This window comes from Falco biarmicus, chromosome 4 (assembly GCF_023638135.1).
Source record: "Falco biarmicus isolate bFalBia1 chromosome 4, bFalBia1.pri, whole genome shotgun sequence".
In the NCBI taxonomy this organism is placed as follows: domain Eukaryota; kingdom Metazoa; phylum Chordata; class Aves; order Falconiformes; family Falconidae; genus Falco; species Falco biarmicus.
Window position 1 is genome coordinate 47,668,569 of NC_079291.1, and position 24,952 is coordinate 47,693,520.

At 36.5% G+C, this 24,952-nt stretch overlaps 1 protein-coding gene across 4 annotated transcripts in view; it reads right to left on the minus strand.

The window, feature by feature from the left end:
- The window catches only part of CUL2 (cullin 2), a 52,350-nt gene that overhangs the window by 22,155 nt on the left and 5,243 nt on the right, over nucleotides 1-24,952 (minus strand). For 3 of the 4 annotated variants that reach the window (XM_056335891.1, XM_056335889.1, XM_056335892.1), the window contains exons 3-9: nucleotides 20,575-20,677; nucleotides 18,593-18,687; nucleotides 11,676-11,781; nucleotides 6,842-6,924; nucleotides 3,996-4,082; nucleotides 928-1,024; nucleotides 724-834 (exon numbers count right to left, since the gene is read on the minus strand). In XM_056335891.1, the coding sequence (XP_056191866.1) occupies nucleotides 724-834; nucleotides 928-1,024; nucleotides 3,996-4,082; nucleotides 6,842-6,924; nucleotides 11,676-11,781; nucleotides 18,593-18,687; nucleotides 20,575-20,677 (682 nt within the window). The remainder of the gene's footprint in view (nucleotides 1-723; nucleotides 835-927; nucleotides 1,025-3,995; nucleotides 4,083-6,841; nucleotides 6,925-11,675; nucleotides 11,782-18,592; nucleotides 18,688-20,574; nucleotides 20,678-24,952) is intronic. The other variant, XM_056335893.1, reaches the window with a different exon arrangement.

Consider the following 24,952-nt stretch of genomic DNA (forward strand, 5'->3'; position numbering starts at 1 on the left):
TATATCCAGTAATTATAAGGGGAGCAGAGGAAGAGTAGTGCAGCTACAAACTGCTTATGATAGACAAAATGAATCTGCATTCATTTCTTTTGGTTTAATTGAAGTCTTAGCTTGTCCCTGAATTTTACCTCAGGTGTGCAACCATTAGCATATGCTCCTTATGGTTAAAAGCGATCTCACAGCCTTCTCCTCAACTCTTCCATCTTGTTAGTGTGGACAGTATAGCACCAATGATTGACTCCTAGCCCTGTATTAATCTTTGCCTTCTCAAGCAAGGTATAAGAATTACCAGTAATTTAATCACAACCTGCCTTCGTACACCACAAAAAAAAAAATCCATCTCAGAGTATGTAATTTTTAACAATGCTCTGTAACAACTCTACTATGTAGTCTTCTTTAAGCATTACATTGATATACTACTACAAACAGAAGAAAAATAAGGAAGCAATACAGATCAACCTGATACACATTTTGGGGGTTGTCTTTATTTATTTCTACTTTTCATGCAATCGAGTTATCGTTTATTATGAAATATTTTGAAGCTGACAGTCCATCCATAGGCAAGGTTTGTAGTTTATACTCATGCCAACAAAACGCATAGTTTAAACTGCATGAAAGCACACAAAAAAGAACAACTATGGGAACTGTACAGGAAAACACGTATCATCAGTTAATTATAATACCAGATTTTAGTTATTACATGTGTACAGAAGAATCTCTTACCTTCTCCATGTATTGTGAGCAATTTGACTCTTGCAATAAATTTGAAGCTTCTTGTTTATAATACTCCCCTGTTTCATTCAGAAAAGGACACTCAAATATTTCCTGATAAAACTAAAAAGGGAGATATTTTTTTTAAAGTACAAATAATGCATACACTAGATTAACATTCAAAATTACAAACGTAAATCAGAAACATTTATCTACCTTTAGGGGGAATTTTTTCTTATACTGTTCAACATGAACAAAGGAGTTAATAACCCCATGGATTACTTTCTGGTTTGGGTCTTCTCCACAGCGATCACTGAAATAGGCAAAGGAAATATTAATGAGAATGTAGGTATCTAGTGTAACTCATCTAATAGCTGAATGAAATAAAATCGGATGAAAACATTTTCCAGTAAATTCCTCTGCTTAAATTGGTAAAATTGAAGAAGATTAATCTTAAAATAAAAAGTGCACTCCTCTTTCTTTCCTATACTTTTAAATTGTTGAGAAAGCAATTCATAAACTATCATAAAAAGCATTTGCAGGTCATGAAATTTCCCAGTGTTTGCTAAAGATATAAGTATTCCAAATACTGTAAGCAAGTACTTGAATAGTTACAATAAGTTACATCCAATTAAATATATTACCTTCAAACTCCCACCCCCTCCAAAAAAAAATTAAAATCATTTTTGCCAGCATCACACCAAGCAGCATACTATTTTATTATCTACTATTCAACATGTAGATATGAAGTGGAACAAATAACATACTTGGTGCATTGTCTCAATTTTTAATGATACACTGGAAAAGGAAAACTTTATGTCTTCCAGTTCATTCCAGCTTCTAAGGAAAAAGTTCAAATAAAGAAAATATTTGGTTGAAAACAAAAGTAATTGAAACAAGTGTTTTTACATGCTAAAAACATTAGCGTGTACTCCTTTGCAAAGACTGGAAGTAACAGACCCACACTCAGAGCAGCAGAGACTTTTAAAACATGAACTGTTCTAAAAAAGACCACTTGCACATACACTTTACGAAGAAGTAAAAAATATTCCTTAACTCCTAAGGTGTTAAATAGGACTAAAATATGATTTACAAAAGTATATTTAAGCATCAGCAGTTGTAATTTCAAAGGTTTTACTTTTTAAAACACATGTGTACATGTACATACATATATAGGGATAGAATAAGAACTTCTACTTTACCCAGCCTGCACTGAAAAGACAAAACAAGTTCTCCATTAGAAACTCACGTTGGTATAAGAGAGTCAATTACTTGAGTGATTTAAAAAAAAAAAAATAAAAAGGGAAAAAAAAGTAAAGCCAGAAAAAATACTTCAAACTCAAACATTACAATATATCCATCTAGGCTGGGGTGGAATCAGGGGAAAATAATTTTGCTAATTTAATTGATTTTGATTTGGAATTGATAAAAACTCCAGATGCCCATGAGCTAGGGAGGTTTACCAGGACAGCCACACCAGCAGTTACTAAATTACATACACCAGACCATATGTTCACAGCACTGTTAACGGTGTGTACTGCTTTTAAATACTACTGTGTCCTAAGATCCGAAAACTTAAGCTCATGATGGGTGGAAAGAACTAGCTCTCTAACAGATTACAAGCAGTCATTGTATGGTTTATGCAGCTTGGTCACCTGTTACAAGTGAGTTAACCTAATGGTAACTGCTTTAGCAGGGATGGTCTGATTTACACACACACACCCCCACCCACCCCGGGGGAAAGGAAGGTTTCCTCTGGCTGTGGTAGCTGGAACAACGGAATAAATTTGGGTTTGGGTACATGTAATCACACCTTGTAATCTTGCCAGCATCCCTCTGCTGGGTCTGATTATATGATGGCAGAGGCAGCAGCAAGACACAGAAGGGAATAAGTCTAATACCAGACCCAGTGCCTGGACCCAGCAGCATGATTAAGTTGCAGGATGTATGCAGCCGGTGAACACAGCACGATGTCATGGAGTGCAGGAAGCTATGTAACTAAAAGTTAAGCATATTACAAAACAGGGAACCATCCAGTCCACCTCTAGCACGTGGGCTGGACCTGGAAAGATACTGGTGACACAAACACAAGAAGCATTACTGTAATAACAGATGAAGACTCAGATCCCCTCTGCTCGGTTCACAGGCCACTTCACAGACCTTAGCCCATGCAGATGCAGGAGGAGAAGGGGCAGCAAAGTCAGGCTCAAGGGATTCAAAGGTCAGTAAATCATTAGGAAAAAGCTGTAAAAGTGCAGGAGGGAGACACTCCGTGGAAGAGCTGTAAGGCGGAAGACAGGCTTTTGAAGCAGAGGTCAACAGCATGAAGGCGATAGACGAAAAGGAAGACAGCACAGAACCAGCCTTGTCTGCTTTGGCAGCATATTCAGGTTTTTATTTACACCAATGGCACTGCTCCCAACAATTTGTAATGCAAATGGCTAGTTTCAACAAAATTTGACATAATTTTCAAGGATGGCTTTCAGGAAAGCTATAGCAGTAAAAGCATCTCCCAAACTACGATGAGAGAAATTGGTGACCCCACCGAGGTGGAATTCTTAAGTCTGCATTTTCCTTCTTGGCAGTAGTCAGCAAGCAATATGGACACATACAGCTACAGAGCAGCTGCTGCACAGTTTGAAGCACGGATGTCACAGGACATCTTGGGAGGGTAGAAGGGAATGATGATGTTTGGTGGGGAATCTGGACAAAAAGATAAAGCACTAGAAACACAAGTTCCACTAATCTGGATGATGAGTTTCTTTTTTCAAAAGAAATGGAGAAAGCTACAGAAAACAAGCTCAAGGAAGTTGTGCCAGTTTATATTAACTCCATCTTGTTCCTGCCTTAAGAGTGAAGCTAACAGTGAAGTTTAATACTTATTGTACAGCGTAATTCTACAGCCCCATAAAATAGATTTAAAGTTTAAGACACAATAATACTGTATTCACTGAGAAGATTTCATCATTCAGAAGAAGTGCTCTGCTGTGTCAGACCAATGGCCTATCAACACCACTTAACTACAGAATTCACTGTGAACTAGAAGAGCCCATTTTGAACACTTCCTAAAAAGTTAACTTCCAATAGCTTTCCTTCCAAACAAATGGTAGAAATAAATTATCAGCTTTGACAAGAACAGGGTCAGTTAGTTAGAAAGTGTTAGTTATCTTTACTAGAGAAGCCTCTCCTGGTTAGTCTGTTCTAATCACACTGTCATTTGAGATAGCACCTGAATAATTTCCAAATTATTTCTGTTTAAGAATTTCATAGATGAATTTTCTCACAATTCGAGATCTTGTCGGCTTCCTGTTGTGTTGAAACAAAAATGCATAAGTTGATATTCAGCTTGCCTTGTAGGAGGAGTGCTTGGGCTAGAGGGAGGGGGAAGAAAGTGTGTTATATACAGAACTATATAAAAAGGAGTGCAGTCAGACACAGACAAGCTTAAGTGATTTACCAATTTTCTGCTGTTCAAGGTAACTAATCCTGCTCCCTTTTGCTCAGTCACAGGCCTCTGTATCTCTCTTGCATTGCTTTGGCACTCATCTAATGCTTTGCTGAACTGACTCATCATGCCAATCTAGAGAAATATTAACCAAGATGGTTTTCTGTCATAGTGAGGCAGTGCAACCGCTAATAAGATGAGCACCAAATTCAGCACAAGAAAGTAGCAGAGCACAGCCTGCTCCTTTTTGGCATCAGCAAACTCTTAGATCAGTTTAGCCATCTTGTTCAGCTGAACCACAAGTCACTCTTGTAGTTCTTCACTGCCATATACCAAAAAAGCTTGTTGTCAACTGTAATGTATAGTGTATCACACAAGTCTGTAACTTCTAAAAAGTCAACGTGCTCAAGATTTTAGTCAGAAGTCTTTCAAATTCCAGTTAAACACATTGCTAAAATAAAACCTGAAAGCAAAATCTGTGGCTCTGCTCTCCCTAACTTTTCCAGTACAATAATAAACATGGTTTTATAGGCAACCAGTTGACAATAATGTTGGTTATCAACTCCACATATCACCGTATACTAAACAAAATCTTCTGGTTAAAAGAAGTTCAACTGTTCCACCTATTTAAATTTCAATTTTTTTGTATAACATTTTAATAAATAGAACCATATGTACACTTAAGTACTACACAAGGCATCTAATCAAGAAGTTTCTAAGTATATACATGTATTAGTAATTTTATTAAGTTTTTTAGGTAATAATCTTCCCATGCATAATCTTGCACCTCTGGTAGATTTAACTCATTGATATCCACTTCTTCAAAGACCCTGATTAATTCCCGCATTGCTGAGCTCAATGCTAAAAGACTTTTAAGAGTTGTTTGCAACAGCGTCTTTAACATTGCCTCTTACAAACTGTATTAACCAGTAGAATCACAGTAAAGGACAGCAAGAAGCCTACAGATACATGCAAAGACCATCTTCAGAATACCCATAGTAAGTCCTACATTTCATGATACCACGAAGAACAGCTATAATAAGAAGTCTCTCTTACATAGTTCACTACATTATATGCAGATCACAAAGTGGGTAGAACACAGTTAATATTGTTAGATGTGTATTTTGAGAAACGGAGTTGAGTTAACTTTTGAGATCAAACAGAAGAATCCTTAATAACTGAGGGGGGGGAAAATCCAGACCCAACCATTAGAGACAATGACTCAAGTTTTATTTAGAACTTTCTAAATGGTTTAATAACAACGTCAACTTGTTACAGGCTCAAGATCTAATAACCCACAGAGCCAGCGACAGTCTTGATCTAAATATCCTTGCGAGGTCTGTCATCAGCCTCAAGGTAAACACATACCATTACTTTTAAAAGGTATCGGATGTCTCTTGATAAAGGTTTTAACAGATTTCCACTCCCACCCACAAGTAAATATACAGATTGACCAAAATGAGTCTTCAGGGTCACCGTGCTCGATGTATCAAAGCAGAATTTTCTTCACCATGAATTTAGTAAAAATAAATTGTTATAGTAAACATATGGATAAAGCAGTATTAGCACTGGTTACAAAGGAAGCACGGTTCAACAACTCAAAGCAAATAAATACTTTCTGATTCCAGAGATACCATCTGAGAGACACATCATGTCAGTTACTTAGTCATCAAAAATTTAATTCAGGAAGGAAAAACAAAATTTAATATTAAAATATTCTTTTTTAATGCATTCTAAATACAGCTTTTTTTTTTTTCTGACCACGTGCACAGCAAAGAAACTTTGATCAGCCAAATTACCTCACTATCCCAGTTCACCTACACTGAGTCAGGCATGCAATCACTTTAAAAACCCCCACCCAGTCACTGGGCAACTCCAGAGCTACCCTTAACAGTAGTAAAAGCATAGAAACCAATGGAACTTACAACTACACACAAGGTCTGTAGTATATTTCAAAATTTCCGTTTATTCATATATAAAAAGATCCTTTAGAAGCTAAACAGTATAAAGCTTTTGAATCAAAACTTAAGAAGCCCAAGTCCTGTAACTACCAGGGTCTTTGTTTAAAAGTAACAAAGATATTCAGAAATAAAATAATAAATTCCCTCCAAGTGAAAAAAAAAATAATATTTATTTCCATTTCATTCAAGCAAGGCACCAAAAATGTTAAATGAAGTCACTCATCTGAACAACAGAAACCCAGATGCTTCGCTTTCCTTACAGAGAAGCAAGAACTCTTTTGGGTCCCCATGCAAAGCAACATAGCTTTTCTGGCTGTGGCCAGAATCTTTGCATAAGCCCTGGTCCTTCAGTTTAGTGATGGCACAGAAGCCATACGCGGTCAGCATCAGGTGGAAAAAAAAGGCAAAAGGTATCCTATGGGACCTGGAGAATTATTCCAACTACTCCCCAATCCCATTGATAAAAAGGGTTGCTGAAACAGAAAGATCACGACCCTCAGGTAACAGTGAATTAACCATTTCCTTTTCAGACTCTTTCTACACATGCAAACCACAAATATATAGCCACAACAAGAAAGGCTGATAGATCATCATCATAAGTTACAATGCTACCTTCAAAAAAACCATTAAAAAGTTTGATTGGCATCCCCAGACTTTTCAGTGTAAAAAAGTGCAATACCCCCCCCCCCCTCGTGTAAAAGCAAAAAAATATTCAAGCACTCACTTTTTTATTTCTCGGAGGAGCATCCGAATAAGGATGGCCTGCAGTGGCTCAATCATTAATTTTCTCCACATATCAAGAGCTAGCTGTCAAGACACAACACAAGTTTACATCAATAAAAAAATACCAAAAAAACCCCCCAAAACAAAACTAAAGATGATACAATTCCCCATTCAGTATTTCAAAAATGAAATGGTCGGATACCCTCTTCTGTCTCCTTTTAAAATTATTGTTTGCTTCACATCTCTCCGATTTATCAATGTATTGATATATCATTTCAGCATCTTTCTTCTAGACCATCTGACTGCATTTGGATGAAAATCACACAGATCTGTACTCTTGCAGTGTCAGACAGAATTTCTAGTCATGCAGTGTCTGAATGCATGCTTTCCAGTCTGCATTCTTCCCACACATCTAATAGGACCGATTTATTCCTTGGTTCCACTCTGTCAAGGATTCTCAAATGTATATAAGGACCCTAAGCAAGTTGGTTACAAGGGCAGGTTTTCAGTGTACATTTAAACAAAAATCTGCACAGCAATAGGTAAGTAACATGTCTTTCTACCTGAAGTGTTTGAATGTGTACAGACATCGGTATTTCTAAAAATGACAGCAAAAATAAGCTTCAGCTAGCAAAAGGGAATGTCTCTTGGCCAATTTGTCAGAGGTCAGAATCAAAGATAAAGAACCCTTCTATATCAAACACACAGTGAACATCTTCAAACTAAGATATATACAGCTTACGCAAAGTCACTGAGAAGATAATATTTGACTTAAATGGAACTCAAATCACCTTCATATTAGGGATAGGTCACCCTATTACTAATATATGATTAGAGGGATCAGTCAAATAGACTCAAGTATCTCAAACTGTTGTGGGTGAAGTAATTGCTACCAAAACATACCACCTGTAAAAACACAACTGCAATCATTCAAAAGGAGTTTTTACACTTAAGTCAAAGTCAGATTTAAAGCCCAAGTGGATAATGTGATCCCTCAGATGGAGGGAATAGCCACACACATCTGCAAGCTCTAAGAACACCTAATAGTGAGTCGTAGACTGGGGAAAAAAAGGAAATTATCAAAATCAGTGAGGACAGAGGGAATATTGCTAATAAAGTTTTGACACAACTAATAGACTCCTAGCTGCAAAAATTAAAATATTGATTGAGTGTGTTTTAAATGAAAGTAGGCATTTAGCTATTGACTAGGTATCTGATCTAATCCACTTTGTGAAATAAATGTTCCTTTTGAAGGGCAGACAGATGAACTTGCTCTGTCACGGCTCTCCAACACCCGTGCAGTAATACAGAGTACAAGAGTCTAGGAGCTAAAGCTGACCCAACTGTATCATAAGCAGGTTCAGAGAAGAGGTTTGCTTATAAATCAAAAGACAGATAACATTTTGAAATCAAAGTTGTCTTGGGAGTGATTTTCACTGTCTTGCCTTGTAGACAATAGTAGCAGAACAGTTAGAGGAAAACAGTTTCCCTAAGACATCAGGAGCTCATCCAGCAGAGAATGCTGAAAGAAGCTAGCTCTGGAGAGGGGCAGGGGGAAGAAAGAAAAAAGTAAAAAAAAAAATAATAAAAAAAAAAAGACTGACACATTTTGTGACTGAGGTGAAGGGGACCATCTCAGGCAATTCTATTCTGCAATGTGGTCTCTAGCATAGTCCCTCTCACTTAAGATCTACCAGTCTGAAACAGCTTCAAGTTGCCTGTCGGAATTTTCTTGTCAAGTAAGCTACAGACTGGTCAATCCAGCAACTTGACGTATTAGTTCTAGAGACTTTTTTTCTCCTTGAGGAGAAAACTGATCTTCCTTCTCCACTGGATTGACAATACAGAACATGGTAGTTTCCTTCATTTTCGAGAATCTGTTGCCCCATGATGGGGTAAAAAAACACAGAATGCACACTTTAACTACCTCCTAGCTCAGGGCTCCCATACAGTCACTGAAAACTCAGAACTCTGAAAATAATGATACGGGCTCAACCCAGAAAAACAGTATCCTTCACCACACATTCATAACATACGGAAAGAAAAATAAATCTCTTGCAAGCACTGGCATACTAGTTTCATCAACTGATCTCATCCTGTATTTCTCTTAATACAATTACTGAATGTCTGGAACACTTATCAGGATGATAAACTGTTTGAAGCCATGCCCACACACGTCACATACGCACCTCCAGTCTCTGCTATATACCTACTGTTACACACCCCAGAAGAACTAAGCAAGCACGTACTCGTTTAAGATTACTGAAAAGCTCACAAAGTTTCATTAGCGCACAGGAGTGACACTGAGACAGAAGCTTCAGCACATAGACAGTACAGTTCTGCATCTACAAACACTGGGCGTTATTTCTGTAACTTCTGTCCTTTATCTACCCAGAAGCATGATCATCTCAGTCATCTAAAAAGGGATAAATGATAATTCCTTCCATTCTAAAGAGGTGAACAACTGAAAGACTTTTCCAAAACCCCTAGTGCAATCCAAAGAATGAAAGATAGAATCCTAAACAGGAACCATAACAAAAGAGAAAATGCTTTCAAAACAAAAAGACTTGATAAACTTGGCGAGTGCCTTACAGGTCAAGAAATGTGAACTACTTTTATTTCTGAGGCAATGAATTTACCAAAAGCAGCACTGCAATTAATTTATTGAACTACTTGAGAGTAGGACTCAAGTCTCTATTCCTTTTCAGGCCATAAAGCTAATTCTATACCACTAGTGAACTGGGATTAACTTTACTGTCTCAAGATCAAAAATTTAGCTCCCACTACTACTACAGCTTACTAAGACAGTATTTGACAAAGAGAAATGAAAGAAGTCTTGGGGTGTGAGATAATGAAAGTCATTAGTAGCATTCCAGACATCATAATCATCCAAACATCTTCAAAGACCAAAGGCTGCCAACTACAGTTCAAGAATCTTGACCCTCGCCATAACCTGCCCAAATGATGAGCTATGGTTGTACCATCCTAGAAACAGCTGCTGGGGAGCTTTAAGAAGAAGTGTGCATCATTGTCCTTCCACCCCCCCTTATGATTCCTTAAACATAAGGAAAATGAGAAACTCCAAAAAGCTGAATTATCAGGTCTACAGTTTGTTGTTTACCAATGAACATATCCTAGGGCAGAAATCTATGGATAAAAGTTGTCATTACCACCCTTTGGGTAATACCTCAGAACAGAGTAGCACACTGAAACAAGGAGAGAACTCACTAACGCATCAGCATCACCCAGTGCCAAGAACAAGCCCAGACCTATTCCCAGCCCCCAGAGCAGCTGAACAGTCATTCACACAGAGCTAAGGATGCCTCCCGACAATTGTGGAAACGAACTCAGCTAAATCTCAGTCTCAGGAAATAAGGAATAAGATTTATGCCATTTTGAAGATACCACAAACACGGAAGCAACATGCACTTCCAATCTTGATAAGCCTTTACAGATGCCACTAATTAGCAAGCCTCAGAGACAGCACAGGTAGACAAGGGAAGAACAATTACCTGAACTGCCTTAAGTATATCACATTTCTGGTGGTTTTTTGAGCCCATTCCCAACCTGTCAGAGGATTAGCAATCCCAACTGGCAGTGCTGTCTTCAGCAGCTGGATAGCTGAGTCAGAAGCACAGAAGATGCTTCTTCATGCACTGCAGTCTCTCCTTACTCTTCACTAAAGGCAGCAGAGACTTCTTACTTAAATCAATGACATCAAACAGCTAGAACAGTAATCACTGACAGCTCGAGTTCTGACATTAAGAATGTATTTTCTCTAGCTTTCCAAACCAAAAGAGAAGTGTTCACTTCACTTTTAAAGGAAAAAGGCAAATGTACAGAGCAAAGGAAAAAATCAATACACCACTACAAATAATGACAGAATAAAATTAATTCCCCAGCTAGCAGTGTGTATACATACAAAGACAAGCATTCAAAAGAAAAGTTTCTGCTCAACTGTATTCAAGATTGTGGGTTTGCTCTGACTGAGATTGAAAAGGTGTTTTCAAAATCTTCTTAAAGTCATACTGAAACTATGTTTTGAAAAACTTGAAAGGTGTTTTTTTTTTACTGTAAAACTATCTTTTCATGTTTCTTTCTATATTTAATGGTAAGAATAATCATGAAGTGACAGAAACTATGTATACTTCACTTCTGCATAGTCAAAGTGCACAGGGTGGTATCTGCTGACTTTTTTCCATTTTACAGGTATTTAAAAATTACTCTCCAATGTACACTAGTAACTGTGTTAACATCCTTGTGCTTGCCCCAAATTATTTTTTTTAAAGATAAACCTTCTGTACGTTACACTTCTGTACAAAGAATGTCTACTTTTTTTAAAAAATCTCTATCCAAGTTTCTACAATAGCAGTACAAAACTGCTTGCATTAGAAAATAAGATGTACAGAAGACTAATCTCAAAAAAAGCTGTTACACTTTGCAACATCAAGAAATAGAAGCCTAAAGATACTATTTCAAGGGTTTCCAGAAACAAAAGTACTGCTTCTTCCAAGTGTTTTCTAGACAGAAGTGTCACCTAATAAGGCAAAGGGTTGTTTTTTTTTTTGCAAAGTGGTATCTATTACCACATTTTAAACTGAAGTTCTCCAATAGTTTTCATATTTGCTTGTGCCCCCACCCTCTGCCTTGGATCACTGTTTTTATACATCAAAACCGTAATTTCATTTTACAAAGGTTTCAGTGCTTGTAACTTCTACCATATTTAGCTATTCATTTTCTCTATGACAGGAAAGTCAAAACTTAAGAGGACAAAGCTGAACTTGTGGCACTTCTGAACATAATTTATATCCTCTACCACTTTCAGAGATACCTACCTCTCCTATTTCCATCAATGGTTCGTTCATATCCACCCCGCCATAACCATACTGAAGATCAGCTTCAGTCAATTTGTTCTTCTTAATAAACTGTGTGTTGAGGTACCTATAGAAAAAGATATTCTAATCAAAACAGGCAGAAGTTAAGGTGTTGTAGGTTTTTTTGTTGTTTTTTTTTTTTTTAAATATGGAATTGTGGAATATCTTCCACATCACAAAAGATAACCTCTTTTAACCAGTGGCATTGGTTATCTGCAGGAAATTCTTAAAATATAAATGACTTCTAATTTAAGAGACCTTACATCATATTAAAACAGTAGTGTTAGAAACTGACATATCACACAGTAGCCTGATACATCACTGTCAGCATTTTCTTGGTGTGCAATATACTTGTGGAAGAATCCAACCTTTCAACATATACTACCATATTATTCATACATGCATATGCAAGATAACTGCTAAATTCTGAGCGGCTGACTAGTTGAGTGAAAGTAGCTAATTTTTAATGATAGAAAAACATTCCTGAGTATCAGATATTTTTAAGTAAAATGTATTTTCTTCTACCTGTACTGTTTATTATTTTGCATTTCTCAGACTAAAACACAAAAATAGTGTCAATTTTCACAGGACCAATTTTTGTCAGTTGTGATGCTTTACTCAGGTCATGACAACTAGCAAACAGCTGTATTGCAAATTTTAAATATAAGAATTTGCAGAAAATATTTTAATTAACAATTATAAAGAAGAAATGTTACAAATGCTTTTTTATTTTAATATTTACTATTGTATGCATAGGTTTTGTAAATAACAGACAAAGGTTTCTGCACAAGACCTGATAAAATGTCCCTCTTAATTCTCAGTATTCCCTTAAAAGAAATACAGTAGCTTTTTTAAACCAAACCATTCTCCTCCTCTTTCCCCAGTAAATGGGAAAAAAAATTATAGCACCATTTATAACTGCACTTGTATTTGTTGTGTTAGTGCTTAAAGGAGGTAACAGATTTTTAAAAAAATTCTGATCCAACTAACAGTTTTGGGATGCTCAGTTTCAGACACTGAAGAGAGCCAGATTACTGAAGTGCTTTAAGAGATTCAGGGTTCAGAGGCTGCACCAGACTAGTGATGCCTCAATACTTCAGGCAGGAATACAAATGACAAGCAAAGACGAAAAGGAGAAACACACTATGGAAACCTGTGAACTTGAAAGTATTTAGGACACCACAGAGTCCAAAGAAGGAACACTTGTGATAGTGCAGTGGTGGCAAACTGGAATACAGTGGCCTAACCTACTTTCAGACTCCAGAGTCTTACAGAATACTGTAAAATGCTCTGCAACCATCAATAAATAACCATCATAAATTGTAAATGCAAGTCTGTGCAGAAGGCTACCGGCCCGCCATTTCATATAAAACTTGTATGGACATCCAGAATAGCTGGGACACAAGCCCTAAGCAAGCATGGTCCTTGATGATATTTCCTACCCCTGCCATGAGAACAAAGCCAGCAACTGCCATTCTGCTTTTTCCTGTTAAGCTTGCCAAAAGGGAAAGCCCTACGCTCTCCTCATTCACTCCCTCTCTTCCATCAGTACATGCCTTCTCAACAAATCCAGATCGGGCAACTGATCCATCTTAAAGCTCATGTAGCTACAAGTAAATAAGCAAGTTTAATCTAGATTGGGTATCCCTGCAAAGACCTACCTGATTCAAGAAAAAAAGAGGGTGGCAAGAAGCAGGCAGGCAGAAGCATTTGTGGCAAGAGCTCTACCACACTGCCTCAAAACCAAAACCAAATTTGCCCATATTTCCTCTCCCGCTGTCCTACTTTTACCATCAATTTCCAGAAGCAAGCATAAGCAAGTAACTGCAAAGGATGTGTGAACAGTGTAATTCAAATTAATTCCTCCACTGAAGCGATCAACTATTTTCCACCTTGAATTACTACTTTAAATACTTCATCTCGATTTCTTACTTTCACAAGACAATCCGTAAGGTTTACTTGTAACTTACTGTGGAGACAAGAATTGGGCATGAATTGATAATACCATAAAATAACCCACAGACTCTTGCTGCCCTTAAGGTAAAACTTTCAGGTGAAAATCTGAAATACTTGATCACACAGCTCAGGCCCAATTACTTGAGAGTTCACCTGTGCAGACTTACACTTTAGTATCTGATGAGGAAAATGGCAAACAAAATGAGAAAATTAAAACTTGTTTACTTTCATGGTATTAGCAAAGCAATACACTTTTTGGTACCAAACCTCAAAACACACCCACCAACCTTCCACTCCGGAAAGAAGGTAAAAAGTTTGGAATTCAGAAGAGTGTTACAAGACTTATTCAAAACAAATACCTACTTTACAGTGGCATTTGGAAGACAGCATCCCATGTAAATTAACAACATCATGAAAACATCCAGTACATGAATATTTTTGTGGCAAACTTTTTCAGACATTAAGGACTTGTTAATTTAGCAAAACAAAAGGTAAGTTCTTTTACAAGGAATTTAGCAAAAAAACTAATTTAACAATCAGAAGGGTAGCTAATTATTGGGACAGATTACCTGGTAACTTCCATGTATTTCATACATTTAGATCAACCAAGGACACTACTTTAACCACAGACTAACACAGTGACTACACTCCCAAAGCAATGCCACATCTCAACAGCCCACAGTGTCCTTGGCGGGGGAGAATGGGGGACAGACACAACAGACTTTTCAAAGTCCTGACAGAAGGATTAGATGTATATTTTTTTTCTTTTAATGTTTTATTTGGTTTTAGTAGTTTGAATTACATACTCCTGGATAAGAAACAAGTATTAGTGTTGGCAAAATAGACATTGCGAAATCTAGCTTAAATGTAATGAACCTAAGAGCGTATCTGTCTCAAATCAGCTACTGGTCATTTTCTTATGTTCTCCATGAATAAAGCCAAAAGAGTTTACCACCTTTAAGTCTTTGTCCATCCATGATATGGCACCACAAAACACCATGCATGATTACATATATTTCCAGAAGTACCATACTTTAAGCAAAAAAGGTAAACACCCTCTATTCAGATTTTTTCCTCCTCTGAAAGCTGTCCTAAGATAAACAAGAAACTTCTAAGTAACCACTCTTCCTCCCCCACCCTGCTTCCTACACACAGAGTCAAACTGCTATACTGATCCCCAAAATGGCACAAAGGTCTAGCAGAACAGTATACAGGAATAAACCTGACCAAGTGCTGAGGAAACTGCTTTCAGAAATTTGCACTGAGAGAAACCTGCTAACAATTTTCACAGGCCATTGCAAGTGTTCATGGACAGAGAAATGGATAAAAACCCTATGTGCCAATATCATCCACTCTTCTGATGCATAGATGCCAATTTAAACAACCAGAAGTAACTGATTAGCTAGGACTAATTATTACAGTTTGTTTTCAGAAACACTGTTTGGTTTTTAAGATTTTCTTCAGTCTACCACTTGCAGAATTAAATTGCTTTACAAGCTACAGAATGCATACACGGCCACATGGTGAAGCTATAAATGGCTACATCACTGTATAATAGGAATTAACAATTATATTAATGTTTTCAGTAATTTCCATGTGCATTCACATGGTCAGCGGTGCTAAATCTATCCACAACCAGTTATGAACAGTGCTGTTCACAGGTGGATACTGAGGGAGCAGTTTGTTTTACAGATCCAACAGGAAACCAAGCGCCGCCTCAGCTGCATTAGCAAGAGCGTACCAGCAAGTTGAGGGAGGCAATTGTTCCCTCAGCACTTTTGAGGACATACCTGGAATATTATGACCAGTTCTGAGTACCCAAACACAACAAATCTCAACAAATCAAAGAGAGTCCAGAGAAAGCTCACTGAAATAGCTAGGGTGAATAGCATGAGACATACGTGAGATTAAAATAAACTCTTCTCAGAGGAGCACACAGAAAATATAAGCAGCAAAGGACACAAGTTGCAGAATGACAAATTCCAAACAGACATACAGGAATTTTTTTTTTACAGTGAGAGTAATCTAACACTGAAACAGGCTGAGCAGAAAAATCTCTGTCCTTGAAGGAGCTGAAATTTGACTCAATCAAACTTTAAAAATCTGGTTTAACTTAGAAGCTAGCCCTACTCTGAGCATAAGGTTGAAATGCGTGGCTTTCAGAGGCTTGTTCACACTTTAATACGTTTCAATGAAAACATGCAACAGTGATTTCACAAGAGCTATACCAAAAGCAGCAGAATGCTTTAGTGTGTCTAGTAGTGTACACATACAAGTGCTCAGCACTAGAAATTTAGATAATACAGTATCTGTTCTGATTTACTCAAGCACAGATGAACTGTCCACTGGTTTACAGACCTGTAAAACAGGGTTAAAATAATCTATATGAAGAATAAATGAAAGCCATTTCATTACAACAAAGCACTGCAGATACTAAAACTTTGGGAATCCAACAGCCATATCAAAATTACGAGATAAATAATAAATACCTGATGTGGAAGTAAACCTCCCAGGGCTACTAAGTGCTAAAATGAGGGTAGTTCTTTCAGTAGAAGTTTCAATAGAAAAATATCATTAGTGTTAGGTTTCAAATGTTGATGGCACTTCTTGTTTGTTTAAAACTTCCTCATATTTATTAAGTTATGTAATTAGTAAGCAAGATTAAGAGCAGCAGCTTCTTAAAGCTTAAAAAAACGAGAAGGGGACTGGAATTAATACAAGTTTAGATTGTGTTACAAGTTACTGCCATATCATGCTTAGAATTAGAATACACGTTACTCCTATCATGACAAAACCGGTTGAAGTTTAATCCTAAAACAAAGGAAAATGTGTCACATAAAAGTACAAAGCAAACCAAAATTAGCCTAAAGAACTAAAAATTACATGAATATGCTAGTACTAAGTGTTTTTAAAAAAGACAAAACAGCAAAAGCTGCATTATGTGTGTTTAGTTTTTAGGATTTTTTTTTATGAGTAGATTTTAGAACTTCAGCATTTAAAAAAAAAAAAATCGCTTAATTTCAATTTGCTGGATAAGAAAATCCTCCAGTTATTTTAAATAAAGGTACACAAACCAGATTTTTTTACAAATACAATTACCCATGAAGACAGTTACAGCACCAAGACACTGTTAAGACCCCATGTCCAGCAATGCTTTTACCTATTATGTTTGTCATCAGAAGTTAACAAAAAAATCCAACAACTGAAGAATATCAGGTGTTAATATCAGGTATTTCTTATTCCATCAGTTTTATCTTAGTGAAGAATATATGGGATTTTAGTTTTCAAACTGAATCCAAATTTGTTTTCCTAGCAAAACACACCTGGTGGGTGTATGTTTTATTATTGAAGAAAAAAATCACTTTCAAAGTCATACCCTTTAGAGACTTTTAAAAGACAGTATATGACAAAACTCACAACTTCAACACAAAGAAAGAACATCTAACTTTGAGGTAAAATTATTTCCAACAGAACACCCAACAAGTACATCTTCTGGACCAAAACACCATATGCAAAGCAAGAAGAAAAGTTAGAATGTGCAGAGCTGGCAGGAAATGAATAACTTCAGAGTTTAAGAACTTGGTTTCACAGATACATGAATACCACTCTGTTGAGCTTATATATATGTACAGGTTGGTTCGTGTGCATAAAAACTGTCTGAAAAAAAAAAATGCTCTAGCTTATTTAAAAATAAGCCAAACAAAAAAAATCAGGTTCACACTGCTGGAGAAGTATTTTAATTCGTTGGTTTATGACCAGAAGCACTGAAGCACTTGGAAAAACTGTTACACAAAACAAAATCAGTGAGATTCATACACATTAAATAGGATTTAGCACCTCCCCATATGAGCTTGAATTAAGTCAATGACACATTACAAACCAAAGTTTGCAAGCCCAGAATGGACTCCATCATGTGTTCCCAGTCTGCTAGTGATAATTTAACAGATTTGACAAGATCACACATGTATCTCCTAACATAATAGTAAAGGTCTTGAAATCCTTTGCAAATCCTCACATCATAAGTACAATATTAACCGTGCCTCCTAAGTTATATTTACCTGCTGCAAATCACATGCATAATGCATACTAGAATGTTCAACCTGCAGTCAGAGTGAAATTAAAATCCAAATCCTAGTAAATCAAAAGCCACCTCAATATAGTTATAATTCTAGCAACTCAGGAACAGGTGAGGTTTTTTATGTTTAAGCTACCCCTAGTAGCAACAAAAGACATTCGTAATTCAGGAAAAAGTAGAAGTACAAAAATAACACAGGTTGTGTTTTTATTTATAGACTTGGCTGTAATCTAATGAAAAAACTGTAACATTGATTGCCTGTATGCAGTCTATTAGTTTCTGAAGTTCTCAGAAAAGAAACCAGGAGACATTTTTACTCCCTCTCCAATCCTTGCAGTTCAAACTTCACATAAAACAAAATTGAACTGAAAAGAGAGGACCCAAAGAGCACATAACCTTGTCTGAAAGGGAGACAGTTCTAGAAGGGAGAGCTGTGTTTTTGCCAAGGTACAGAGCTAAGCTTTGAAACAAATCATGTTGGTTCAACTGGACCCTTCATCACAACGCCTTGTAGAACACCACCTAGGATATTATCAGCTACTTCACCACTGGGTTGATTAGCAACAACATATTTGGCACTGAAACATCAGAAACAACAGAAGTAGAATATATTAGTAATGAAAGAATAGTAGAATCATCTTAGATAACTACTTCAGCAGCAAGCAGCAGGGCACAGAAAAACCTGTTGACATTCCTTTTTTCTCATGTTCTGCTACTGTAAGTATATTCTCTCCAAAACTGACTGGGGCATATTCAGCTATTGCTCTCATTAAACAACATTCTTCAACTTAAGCTGCAGATCACTGTAATCATTTCAGAAGTTTAATAACTCATTTGCAAAGCTTACCTGTATAAACAGTCCATATAGTCTGCCCCTTTGCTATACTCTTCCCAGTATCTGTGATACATAACCAGCACTTGTTCTTCAGCTTCCAGAACTCTCTGTGAAGGATAACACACACAACCCACTAAAATTAGTAAGAAAATAGCATACATACATAGAAAATCATAACAGGATTATAATTTTGGAATAACAACTGCATACTCAAAATTAAGACCACACCTAAGCTTTAACTGGTCTAAAAATAGCTTTGTTGCGATGACCAGGAAACTAACAAATCTTTATACTACAAAGTTTTGGTAAGCCAGCTGCAACACAAAGTTGCTTTATCTTGCACTTTAAAAAGAACAACCTCTATAATATATTATTTTCTATTTGTTTTCACAGAAGTACTTGCTTGAATAAGCATGGTTCATATTCTTACATCACACTGGTGGGATAACTCACACAACTATTCCCTCATTGACATGGATCAATTTTAAACTCGTGCAGCCACATGCACACTGGAGGAGCTGCCTAACTCTAGCCGCTTAAGATCAGTATGCCTTACCCATTAGAAAAGCCCTTATACTTACCAAGAATCCTGGAATAAAAAAAGTTTCACGAAATGCAGACATGTGCAAACTTAAAACAGATTTGTAAATCTAGGCCCAAACCTTTTGGAATTTAAGCAAATAGTAATCTTTTTGTTGCTGATGTCTGAACTTCTCAAAACATTTTCATACTTCAAAGGAATAAGTTCTACAATTTAAACTAATTAGTCTGATTTGTGAAGGAAGATGAGATCCTAGGAATTCAACTATAACTCTCTATAGAGTATGTAATTTTAAACTCTGGCTCAAGTAGCAAAGAAGCTTATGCAAAAATAATGTAAAAGAGGAAAGCCAGTAGACAAAACAAAATCTAGAGTGATTCCCTCTACGGTATGATTTTTGTGAAAGCTTTCCAACATTATTTCAAAGACAAATGGTGGATAGCCAATTAAAAACCACACAGATGTATGCTTTCCACTACTTCCCACAGCTTCTACTGTGCTGGCACCTGCCTGATTATCCAAAGTGAGCTCATGCAGCTCACTAGATAAACGAGGAAGAACTTTTCTATCCAAGTTGTCTGCTAGTTTAGTGAACTGACATAGTCTACCAAAGTTTCAGAGGTATCCTCTCTGCTACCAGTGGAACTACCCATTAAGACACCCAGCCTATCTTAACAAATACATGGGTAATCTAAGCTCAAAAAATAGCATCAAGCCATTTAAGCAGTACTGTGCAGAATTTGCAACTCTTCATTCCCTATACAGACATCAAAGGCAGGCATCTTATTTAAATCTACTCTTTATACTAAAATACAAGGAGACACTGTTCATCCATCCTACATATTCAACATGATGAATCATGATTCTGTTAAAATTAGCTGTCTTAGCTGATGATACAGAAGTTAATTCACAGTTACATAGGTATACAAGTATTGTTATTTGGCAAAATAAGTAATTCATCATTAATTCCTCCCCTGCCAAGCATTTTTGTTATTCTATTTCCCACATATTTTGCAAGTTTTCTTTAGCAGAGTATATACAATCAGTTTCCAATACATTAGAGTATATACTTTAACATTGTAACAGTAACTATAGCGCATTTGGAAAATGAAGACATTCTGGAACTTGTTTAAGCATTCAGTAGAAAAGAACTTGCTTTTCAAGCCAATGAGTATTTTATATAAACTGTAACTGTTGGTTTTAAAAAAAACATTCTTTCTTTTGTGTTGCATACAGGCAGATATCTATATATCTGTCTACACTGTGTTGTGTGATGTGTTACATAGATAGATAGATACAGACAAAGATATATATTCTGCCCCTGGAACTCTCACCTGTGATTTAGTCTCATAAAATCTGCACACCTTCATCCATACAAAACAAACAGCCCCCCTCCCTGAAGTCGAAAAAGACATACAATACCTACATGTACATCAGTAACTGTATAGGTTACCTTGTGCAAATGACGCACATGATTTTCCAAAAAAATTTTAGTCTCAGTATAAAGTCTCTCTCCAAGAGGTTCAGGATAGGCCACACACAAAGCATAAATGTCTCTGAGCTCAGAGTCAAGGTTTGTATCTGCTTAAAGTGTGAAAACTTACAAACAGCATTTAAGATTTACAGAACCTTCTTTTCTCTCCCACACATGCATTTTAGATGTTTTTCATATTTTTTTTCAGTTAAGCACAAAAGAAGTCATTTTCTTAAATTAGTGTAAGTCCTGATTTATGAAGAATCTAAGCTTTTAGCATCAATAATAAATTTTAAGTAGTGGAAGGTGAAAGAACGTTACAGCTAAGATCCTGGAACTTATGGCAGCCCCATATTGGCGTGGCTTTTACCACTTACTTGCCATGCACAAATAATACACAATTATCTCAAAGTGAAAAAGCAGCTTTCATCCAAAATTCTTCCTCTGTACCTGCAGCCAATGTGAAACTAAGATTGTTTTTGGATAATGGAAAGAAGCACTAATTAGGTTGAAACGTGATAGCCAAGTATGGAGCATAGCAAAAATGAAGCGAAACCAACTTCAAGTTTTCCTCTCCCAAGTCCAAAACAATTTACTGTCCCTGAGTATTGGTCCCCACTCCACAGGTGAAACAATTTTGTGGGACACTGGAAATTAAGTAATCACAATGGTAATGTGGGCACAAAAAACTGTCTTCTTTTTAACCATCATTACTATTTCAGTAATCCTATTTAGATCACAGCTACACAAAACAGTAACACTTGCTCATTTAAATGGACAGCAGCAAACAATTAAACCTCTTAAGGTGGTTCTGCCTCTGAAGTACCTTGCAGAGCTTTAAAAAAGTCACTTGATACTTCATCAGGAAAAAAAACCTATGATTAACAACTTGGCTTTCAGAAAAGTCAAGAAATGATTAAGTCCAGCTTCAGGTGAAAAACTGCAGGACAAACTAGTTCTGCAGAAGTTATCTAAAACCCATTATGCTTATCCACTAAGATTAGGTACTTTATAAAACCAGCCAAGCTACAAATTATGATTTAGCATAGATTACTCTTTAAGGTAAGCTCTTTAATTAAGGGAAGACACAAGATCTGCTTTCCTGTAGTCTACCTTAAAAAAAGCACATGCCTGTGTAAAAGGAGGTAGAAGACATAAGGACAGTTGACAAGTCACCTGCCTAGTCTATGGAACAGTGGCCAAGCTCTCATCCCACAGTTCTTCCCAAAAGCATGATTCTTTTTTTACACATAACTACAACTCAAAAAAAGAAAGGTACTGATATGGGACAACTAAATGGAAAAAAGCCTTTATTTGGCCACTGGAATCTGAAAGCCTAATCTCAGTTACAGTTATTTCATCCATTGCGATCATCTTTATCAGAATTCTCCTTGTAATGGCAAGAAGCATTAAATGGAAATCCCAACAAACAAAACAGGCAATATTCACTGCTTTATAACAGTAGCTAGCATTACATTACACCAACTTCCAGAGTTATGAGCAATGAAATATCAAAACTATTAAATTATTAGTGAAGAATGAAATATTTTCTTAAACAGGTTGTAAAGAACAACTGAGTTTGGTTGGATTTTTTTGCCACATTCCCCCTCCCCAACAAATTGTCAGCCTAAGGATGGTCCACAGTCAAACACATCCTCAGTACTATTCAAATCACAAGCCTCCTCACTACGTAAATAAGGTATTTCTGAGAAAGTAACTTCCAGAATTAGAAATCTTTGTAAGCTACTCACAAGCAAAGAGGACATTGGTTTTTTTCTTTTTAGATCCACAACTACACTACCTGCATCGCAAAAACTATTATGGATCTCCGCTACCAGAACCACTTGCTTTGAAGTTAGAGGAAACAGGCAGTCTTCACCACCACAGCACAATAAAATAACGGCAGCTTACCTGATGAAAGCAGCAAACAAGTATCTCTGAATTTATCTAGCCTCTGTGTCTAGGCTTCAGTTAGAAGTCTAGATGACTTGACTGTTGTAAACAAGTTTTAGTTGTAATAAACGTATTGAAGATCAAAAATATTATGTGTACTCCTTCACGAAAATGCCTATCTTCCAAACATGCCTTTCTTTATTCCAGAGAGCAGTCAAATTTTCTTGCAGATTAAGAAAGCAGAATCCAGTATTCTTCCTTGACATAACACTCTTGTGTACCTGCTGAAATTAAACTAATGGCTTAATCACAGAAGGACCTCCATATCAACCTCACACATTTTCCTGTAACAACCAAATGATAAAAATCAACACCAAATCCTATTTGTTGGATACTAAGTTTCTCTGGATTTCTACAAAAAAAAAAAAAAGCTACCATGAGTCTCAAGAACACATTAAAGTGTAGCTTTGCTACAGAAAGCTTACATTCTTGCTTAGTTTGTACTAGTTTATTCACTCAACTGTATCTTTCATTTCAGAATCCAAATTTAGGTGTACCATTCAAAACGTGAATCTTTTAACAAAAAACCTTTGAGAGGAGATGAATCATTAGTCATCACTGGTATTTTACTCCATAAACTTAATGCACATTTTTTCTGTGATGCTGTCCCTCAGAAGATCAGGAAGCAGCCTTTACTGTTCAATAATTCATTTTAATGGTGAAAGCCATCTGTCCTTCCAGTTCAGCACATAGTTTTGCAGGGTGAGAAAGGTCAAAGAAAGCTGAAGCCAAACTGTTCTTTAGGGGCCTTCACTCTGTGTCAAGAACATCAAAAGCCTTGCACAATTTAAGTACTCCAGTAGCTGCTATTTGAGGGGTATTACCCAGCAAGGGGAAACCAAAGCAATTCCAAACTAAGGGGAAAAAAATAAATCACCAGTTACAAGAAAATACTGTATCCAAGGCCATAAAAGCTCACTAATACTGTCCCCGGGGTAAAAAAAAGCATCTAGTTAAGACCATATATTAACAGAAAGTTTTGAATGGATCTTCTCTAGAAGACCAAAGCACAGCTTTCAGAAAAACTCTGTGGTTGTTGGTCTTCCTCTGTAACAGAATCAAAATTCATAGAGCACTTGAGGACTCACAGTCAGAAAGAATCATGATGATATGAACTTTATTTACTCTTCCTTCTCTTTGGGCTGGTTCTTATATTAAAGATATAGTTCATAAGTTGTTGGTTTAGGACCCTTGTAAAATGGGGGATTAGAGGAAGGAGAACAAATATGCATAAAAGATTGAAAAAAGCAGGTGGCCACGTTGCATACTTTTAAAATAATTCTGTTTGCTGTATGGCTACCTTCCTCCCTGGGTACTGTTCATCCTGTTTATTTGGTTGGTGGAAAAACCATGACAACAAGCAGAAGATCCTGAATTTCTACCTATTCAAAAAGGTTCTGCTGCTTAAAGGTAGTTATCCAAGTACAGATGAACTGTAACTCTAACCAAGCTTGATCAGCCTTTTAACTTAAAGAGTACTCCCTACCCTACTGAACACTTAGAAGCAAAGCCTTGAAAGTTATACAAAGCATTTATAATAACCAAATTATTGTAAATAGTATCTCAGAGAGACAACTGTCACTCATTTACCAGACAATGAAACAACTCCAGAAACATTTCTTTCTGCAGAGAACCTTAAAGGAAATCTGAAGGTCAAAGGTGGCTCAAGATGACTCACAGTTTAAATAAAGTGACATATGGTCTTTCAGGTGATCTTTTCCAGAAGATTTTTAACGCTTACACAGTTGTGCTTCCCAGCCCATTGCCATTCTAGCGTTTCAAGTTTGAGATACAAGCTATATTTAAAGGTAAGCTATGTTTAACAACAGAATTGCCAGCATTACAGAGAAAACACTATATTCAAGACAAACAAGTTCTGGGGAAGCAGTGAGGCAAAAATTAGTTCTAGAAATGCAATCCACACAGTAAAAGCCTCTCACCCCTAAAATACTATTAGTCTCCATACACTATTTGATCTCAGCTGTCTCAAGCAGCACAAGAGAAAGCAAACACTTCTTAGAATACACTGCTGCAGACTGAAATCATGATCCTTTGCTATATTTTATCCTTTGTTTCCACATCACTGTTTTAACTATAAGGAGACTACAAAGATCAAGTGGTACTATAACCAATGAAATAACCTGTATTAATTTCATTAACACACAGTTCAAATCATTGGTCACCTTTTTATTGTGCTTATTAAACAGCAAGAAGAAGAGTTAATGGGACATTTTGTTATAACATCCCTATAGATGTTTAGAAACAGATTACTCAAATTGAATTTAACAGTGAATTTAAAGCTAACAAAGATCAAGATGATGTATTTTTCAAATGCCACATCTTCCTAAAACATATCATCAAAACCTTAGTTTTCTTTATTTATTTAAAACCTGGAACACACCAG